Source organism: Odontomachus brunneus, unplaced genomic scaffold, assembly GCF_010583005.1.
Source record: "Odontomachus brunneus isolate Ranch 3 - 2012 unplaced genomic scaffold, Obru_v1 Obru_scaffold_196, whole genome shotgun sequence".
NCBI lineage: Eukaryota > Metazoa > Arthropoda > Insecta > Hymenoptera > Formicidae > Odontomachus > Odontomachus brunneus.
The window spans coordinates 223116-231284 of NW_022639646.1; the positions used below are offsets into that span (position 1 = coordinate 223116).

An 8169-nucleotide genomic window follows, 5' to 3' on the forward strand; every position below is an offset into this window, starting at 1 on the left:
TATATATATATATATATATATATATATATATATATATATATATATATATATATATATATTTACAGTTGTTTTTAAAATAGATATTAAAAAAAGCGTATAAACAACATAATATTGGGACTATCTAGATCCAGTCTCTCTTATAAGAACGTCAGTATTGGTATTTTAGTTAGTTTGCAACGAACTATCAGTAAGGTAAGCAACTTCAAATTTCCCAATCTTAAGAACTTGAAGTAATCAAAAAGCGAGTAGAATGTAACTAATTATTAAAAAAAGAGTTATTTACATAAATTTGATATACGAGGTAACGCACTGAAAACAGAAAGAAGTTTTTATAGCGGTTATATGTACATAACAGTTATCATTGTTTTGTTTTCCTTTCAAGCTGCGTCTGTCCTTCGATCTTAGTAGAATATAACGATAGTTATTTATTTCTCCTAAAATAGGTGTGCATGTATTGTAAAACCAGTTTTTCTATTTAAAATAATCTCGTTAATTTGCCCATCTCTTTTTTTCACATTTTATCATGATATAAACAAAAAATATAGAAGAACGAGACGCACATTTTCATTTTACATGTATTCAAAAATTTTCTCAGGTAAATTATTCGTGCAGATATTTGTAGTGGAAATGGATGTGTCGTCTTTAAAACTACTTTTCGGGGTCGTCCTGATTTTTACCACAACAATTACTTATACGACGGGATGGACTCATGTTGAAAATTGTTCAAACGTTTCTCCGTATTTATCGACCAATGCAATAATGCCAATAAGATATGACGTCAATCTCACAATAAAATCGTATGCGAATATTATAAGAGGCATAATGAATATTACGATTGACGTGAAAATATTGTCGAGACGGATAAACCTGCATGCTCGTGGAATAGACTTGGTTCCTCACAACATAATAATTAAATCGATAGATAGTCAAGAAAGTGAAGTAAATAAATTGCTTCATTACACAAATTGTGAAAGTATTGACACTCTTGTTTTACTGTTTGATCACTTTATAAAACCTGGACTATATCTGTTACAATTTGAATTCGCTACACTTTTAAATAATGGCAATACAGTCACGTTACGTTATCCATATTTACGGAATAACGTAATTGGAGTGTAAGTATATATCAATATAATATTATAAATACACTAGTATAATCATCATTATTTGTTATTGATTATTGTTCACTTTTCTACCATTTCTGTTTTTCTTTCGTGCTACACTTTTATACATTAATATTGTAATTTATAATAAAATAGTTTATATTTTACCGTGGGTAAATCATCGAAAAGAATAGAATAAAATTTTCTATTGAGAGGAACTTTGCGCAAAATTATAAAAATATTCATGCGTGTAGATTTTGCATAGTGTATTGAAATATATCATCATGTCATTTATGAATAAAACTCTCGATTATTAAACAAATTTAGAATACTATTTCAACATTTTTTATAGAATCAAAATATAAAGAATTCTTAATAATTTTTGGCACAGTATGAGAAATTTCTTCATTATTGTTCAACACGTCAAATTTTATATAATGTGTGTGCATACATACATACATACACACACACGCACATATATATATATATATATATATATATATATATATATATATATATATATATATTAATATTTATATATTTCTATACGCGCCCACATCCCAATCATTTTTGTATCTGTATTATATAATGACTGAAATTTTATTAATATGCTATATACTTCTTGCTGTAATGTAATAGGTGGATGTTTATGAATCTACATACACATAGTTCGATACGAGGACTGTTTCCATGCTGGGATCAACCAGAAGTAAAAGCATCCTTTAACATTTCAATCAAGCATCCTATAGAATACACGGCTTTTTTGAATTTACCTAGAATGAATGAAATGTTTCATCATAATGTTGATGCTATTATGACATTGACAACTTTCTATGAGATTCCATCGATACCTACGTATCTTTTGGGGTTTGTAATGGTCAATGATGTTGTGAAAACTTCTAGTGTTTCTAGTGGTATTAATTCTGTATGGCACAGACCGGAAGTGTCAAAAGCAATGAAATTGGCATTGGAAGTGGCTCAATATATTACATTAGAGATTTCTACCAAGACAAATTTGCGTCTGTCAGTAATTGGGAATATTAATCACATCATACTTTTGAATAGTCCACTGAAGTCCATGGGACGACCCGGACTGATTATTTACAGGTACACAACATGCTCAGAATATTCTTCAATTAAGTTTTTATCTATTTCCTAATTTGTCGTATCAAACTCCTTTTAATTTTTTTCTGCCAAAGCTGCTTTCCAAATTAAACTTTTAATATTATTTACATCTATTTGATGATCTACTCTCTATTAAAATAACATTAAATTTCCAAAATAAAAAAAACTAGTAAAAAAGAGTGAAAGAAGGATATATCCAAAGTCTTTGAGAGTGTAAGTAAATGTTTTAAAAAAATATATATAATATTATAAATATAAAGTGGACACACACACCTATACAAATGATTCATCATTTTCATATATTAATTGCAAATATATATATATATATATATATATATATATATATATATATAATAGAATCTCCTAATTATTTTCTTTCCTTCATTTTCTGTTTATAAGTTTTCCTAAAATTTCAAGTGTATTAATAATATTAGACTTGTGTACTTCTTATAGAAGTAATATACTTCTTATAGAAGTAACTTCTTTTTAGAAGATCTAATAAATTGCAAATTCCCTTAAACATTTCCATTATTGTGTTCTAACAGTTGGATTAGTATGTGAAATTTGGAACATTTGTATATTCCTATTATTCATGTCGCAAATTTGTAAAACAGCGATATATATAAGATAGTTACGCTACTAGAATACGAATGTGAATATTAAAAGTGTTATATGAAATTTTAAAGTTTTCTATAGAAAGAGAATAAAGAAATCAAGAAATTCTATTACATATCTTTTAACAAAAAATACGTCAAAAATATAAGTAAATTATTATTCACACTGTATGGGTAGAATAAATAAATGCAGATTTAAGTAAATTATGGAAAGTACGGAAATGTGCTAAATCCTGCATACTCATGGCAAAGAGATTTTTGACATAAGTACAATTTTTCTAATTTATAGAGAACGAGATGTCATATTCGACAAAGATCTCGATATGCCCGGCCAACATATTGATGTTACAAAGTTAATAACGTACGAAACAACGCGTCAATGGTTTGACCATTTAGTCGGCCCGCATAGATACTCTGATTTGTGGATACACAAGATACTCTCGTCATTTTACAGTTATTACATCCCATCTAAGGTTATTTCATGTATCGGTATTAATAAAACGCGAACTACTCTCTTTTGCAGTTAAATGCAGTTCATGTCGTAAATATCATTAAGTTTCTGCAAATACACATGTGCGCTTTTCATTTTCAATGACGAGGTAGTGCTCGTTGATTCCATTAATACAAACATCTGTATTAAAATCATATTAAATTGATCGTAAAAAATATTGTCTTTCAGATTTGGGAAGAAGACAGATTTATGGAATTGTTCGTAGTTCAAAATCTACCGTCTGCTTTAGATAGTGACAATATCTTAAATATAGAAGCTATTATGCACGAATTTAACGACATTAACGAAATTGATGCACTACTTTATCCTCGGCTGTACAAAACAGGTAAAACTCACTAAATAAAGCTAATGGATCATTCTAAATTAATTTAAATTAATATACATTATCATTTAAATTATCTTAGGAGCCGCAATAATTCGTATGTTGTTCCATCTTGTTACTCCGAAAAAATTTGAAATGGCCATCAGTAGTTATTTAACCGGGTGAGTATAATACATTCTGATATTATAATTATAATGTTATACTGTTATTTACTTGAAAACCGATCATGCGTTTAGTCGTTGCGTCATTCTTCCGAGAAATTTATTTCGCAGATTGTCCGAGAAATGCGATTCTTTATTGAATTATAACACATTATTTAAAAATTTCATGCACGTACACTAAATTATGTAAATAGAACAATTGAATGACAGCATCAATATATTTTTTTCCCAGTAAATCTATTGAAAAAATTACCGACTGTCAACAACGTTTAAATTAATATTTTTTGTATTATTATTTTTTTGTATTATTATTTTTTATCAAATAGTACCACGGACTTGTGGACTAATCTCGAAGAGGTTCATCCCCTGAAAACAAGTAACGGCTATACTATAAAAGACCTAATGAATTTATGGTTAACAACGAAACATTTCCCTGAGCTGCACGTTATTCGTAATTTTGGTAATAAGACTGCGAGGTGCCAAGCGATATTTCGTGAAATGAAGATGAATCATTGGAAAATACCTATAACTTATATTACGCAGTCAAATCTTATTTCTAACAATATTTCGAATGTCACTTGGTATCAGTGGCCAAACGACATAATTATTACTGATATTGATCCTGAAGATTTTATTTTAGTTAATGTAGAACATGTTGGTGAGTATAAACAGCAGAATTTATCAGTATCGTTATGTTTTATTCTACGTTTAGTTTAAAGTTTAACGTTTATATTTTCGTGCTTTTTGATTTTTTCTTAAGAAAAATCGTAATGTGATTATGAAGGTTACTGCATTTACAGAATATTATATAAAATAAAATAATCATTACTGATTATTGTCAATATATATACACTGAGAAAAAAATTTACTAAATTTAAAAAAACGTTTGTTTAGATAGTACTGCGAAAATATTTGTTTAAATTAAGTAATTATTTTCTAAAATTAAATAAAGAAGTTTTAAATATAAATTTGTTCCTTTAATTTTAGAAAATAATTACTTAATTTAAACAAATATCTTCAACAGTACTATCCAAACAAACGTTTTTTGAAATTTAGTAAATTTTTTCTCAGTGTATAAAAAGTTTTGTACAAGTACGATTAATATACATATATATGTACATACACGCACGTATATACACACATACATACATTCTCTCCCTCATATAATATAGTTCTTCACTATAAAGTAAATTTCATTAAACATGTCCAATCGTTTATATTGAAAATGCTTAAAATCTGTACTTTGCAAAGAAGAAAACTAATCGTTCAGAAAAATTACCGATTAAATAAAATGAAAAGTTTTATAGACTAATATGTTCCATTTCTCTTATGACAGGATATTATCGTGTTGTTTACGATGACAAGAGTTGGTATAAAATTTCAGCATTTCTACAGTTTGAAAACTTTTTAAAAATACCTGTTCTCAATCGCGCTCAATTGATTAGCGATGTGTATTATTTTACGGCAAAAGGTGATATCCATATAAGTGTATTTTTGAACATTATTAAATATTTAAAGTGGGAAAAGGACTTTATAGCGTGGCATTCTATGTTTAATATTTTGTCGTATATGTCGACCTTCTTCGAATATTCAGAGAGCAAATTTATAAAGGTGAGTAGCAACAAATTCCTCTAATGAGTTTCATTGTTATTTTACATGCACTGTTTGTCAAAATGATTAAAGAAACTTGGAAAGGTATAGAGCTATTTGTAACATTGAAAAGATTTTATCAATCGCTTATATATCGGTGTAGCTATGATGTCTTTGCAAATTGCAAGATACAAGCACAAGAATAATCTTAGGTGACGACTTGCAGCCATATCTTTTGGAAATTCTGGATGGAATTGTTAAAAACGATGATTACATATTTCGAGATTATGATGATAATGCTATGCCGCAGGCATTAAGAATGTTAGCAATAAGATGGGCCTGTAAACTCGGTCATATCGGGTGCAAGAAAGCCGCAACCGCTAAATTGATCACAAATCTTAAGAGCCTTAAAGGAAACAAGTAATTTTATTCATAGTCACTATTTACTTTTTTGACATATTTACTCAATATCGTGAAACAAAGTCGAGGGCTATGTTTCCATTATATGTGTTTATTTCTTTCTGCGTATACCGTAGCGTACCGTCGCGGTGGAAAGATTGGGTATTTTGTACGGGGATGATGTTGGCAAATAAGACAATTTGGAATATTATTCTGGATGAAGCTGAACGCTACAACAATATTATGTTTTTCAAGTACTTGTCTTGTACTGATGATGAAGAGATTATCCTACATTACGTGGATTATTTACATGGAGAGAAAGTTGAAGAAAAATTGGGAAGATCTATAAAAGAAATCTTTTTTTCCGTTATCAAGAAACATATGAAGAAGGATACTCTGTTGAAATATATATTAAAAAATTATGTTTTAATAAAAACAAGGTAATCTCTTTCTTGAAAAATGTAAGCTGTATTATTATCGTTACACGCAGTTTCTTTATACTTAACCAGATGTTTTGTAATTTTACAGTCTGTTCAGTGAATTTCATCATAGAGATATTTTAGGTATTATTATTATGAATGTTTATTCTGAAGAACAACTCAACGAGGTAAATTATTACATTGCCAACTTTTGTAGTTATTTACTGATTTCCTAAATGATTTTATATTTATCTTTGTGCACGTTTTATATATATCGGCTTGTTTTGATTGTGCAAAAGTGGATAATTATGTAACGACAAATTGTCATCATACTATAGACTGAGTTGCATTATTAATTATTGATAAACATATAAATTGTCTGTTTCAGATAGCAAATTTTATTGAAAAAAATTATGATATTATCCTTCATGATTCTGCAGTGATTGCGATTGATATTATTCTTGATCAACGAAGACTACAAATACAGCAAGTGCTAAAAACATTCGAAATGTTTTAAGACAGTAAACAAAAAACAGCATTTATAATAAGTCCAATCAACATAATGAGAAATAACAGAAATAATCGTTACGACAATCATTTGTAACGATCACATGTAACGATCAGAGCAAACGTATGTTTTCAATAAAAAATAATGTTTAATATTACCTTATAAAAAATCGTTATAACGTCCTGTTAAATATTTTGTCCTTACTGGGAATGTTTAGTGGCGGTTATATGATTTTTCTTAACAGTTTGCTTTAAACAAAAATTTAGTATATCATTTTGTTAGCTCACTAATTCGCGTATATATTTTACATGCGATAATAATAGTTTTATTTGGTTACTTATACATACGTATATACACACACGCACACACACAAACACATACACACATTTTTTCCCACATACAATATAATTCATCACTATAAAGTAAATTTCATAAAACATGTTTAATTGCTTATATTGAAAATGTTTATAATCTGTACTTTGCGAAGAAGAAACTAATCGTTCAGAAAGATTACCGATTAAATGAAATGAAAAGTTTTCTGATGATGATTACCCATCATAAGAATATCTGGACGGAGTATATATTGTTAATTTAGGCAAGTTAATGTACAAATTTACGGTAAGATGAAGATTATTTTAAATTTATTCAACTGGACTTATCATAATTTAGGTCACACGTATTTATTTTCCTTGCATCTATTTTATAATATACTGATAGTTTACAAAAAATTGACGTAGCAAATCTTTTCAAAGATGCTACTTCAGTTGGTTATAAATGTTTCTTCATGGTTTCATGGTTCGAATGTGAGTTGGTGTAAAGTCGGATATATCCAAAGAGATTGCGGCGAAAACACGCAACGCAATGTAACTTCCCTCTCTACCATTATCTAATTCCCCCTCATAGAACTAATTCCCCCTCATAGAACACTCCTTCTAAATATTCTCATATTGATGTTTATTCTTGTCACTTTGCACACAACAACACTAGGTATCGTCGTCAGTAGCGATCAGTCGAGAAAGTAAGACGCAACAATTTTAAATCTTCCTAAGAATTGAAAAGAACAGTTAAGTGTAATTAATTGACAAAACATGTTTTTCGCAAAAATTTGAAATACAAAGTACCATATCGGAAACAGGGAAAATAGTTCTTCTCTGAAGCTTTTCAAGGGCTCAGTAAGTATATTCAATAAAATATATTTAATCATAAAAAACGTACTACATAACGGACACACGTAGCTTTCTTATTCAAATATATTATTTCTGTAATTATTAATGACATCGTTGTGTTCTGCATATATATATATATATATATATATATAGCTTACAAGAGATTCGTGAATAAGAAAGCTATATGTGTCTGTCGTGTACGTTTATATATATATATATATATATATATATATATATATATATATATATAT

General features: G+C 28.3%; 2 protein-coding genes across 3 annotated transcripts in view; both read left to right on the plus strand.

The window, feature by feature from the left end:
- Window positions 1-72: 72 nt before the first annotated feature.
- On the plus strand, window positions 73-6914 carry LOC116851911 (aminopeptidase N-like). 2 transcript variants are annotated; one of them, XM_032831837.1, is made up of 12 exons: window positions 73-192; window positions 596-1115; window positions 1743-2210; window positions 3132-3315; window positions 3522-3678; window positions 3758-3836; window positions 4163-4494; window positions 5173-5447; window positions 5653-5846; window positions 5963-6265; window positions 6354-6432; window positions 6633-6914. In XM_032831837.1, the coding sequence occupies exons 2-12, from the start codon at window positions 628-630 to the stop codon at window positions 6759-6761; spliced, it is 2688 nt and encodes an 895-aa protein (XP_032687728.1). In that variant the 5' UTR covers window positions 73-192; window positions 596-627; the 3' UTR covers window positions 6762-6914. The 2 variants fall into 2 exon arrangements, with proteins under 2 accessions (XP_032687728.1, XP_032687729.1); XM_032831838.1 differs by lacking the exon at window positions 73-192 and adding an exon at window positions 419-443.
- Window positions 6915-7708: 794 nt separating this feature from the next.
- LOC116851915 (aminopeptidase N-like) overlaps window positions 7709-8169 on the plus strand; it is a 9764-nt gene continuing 9303 nt past the window's right edge. The window contains exon 1 of the mRNA XM_032831845.1: window positions 7709-7924. The gene's annotated coding sequence lies outside the window, so the exon portion shown is untranslated. The remainder of the gene's footprint in view (window positions 7925-8169) is intronic.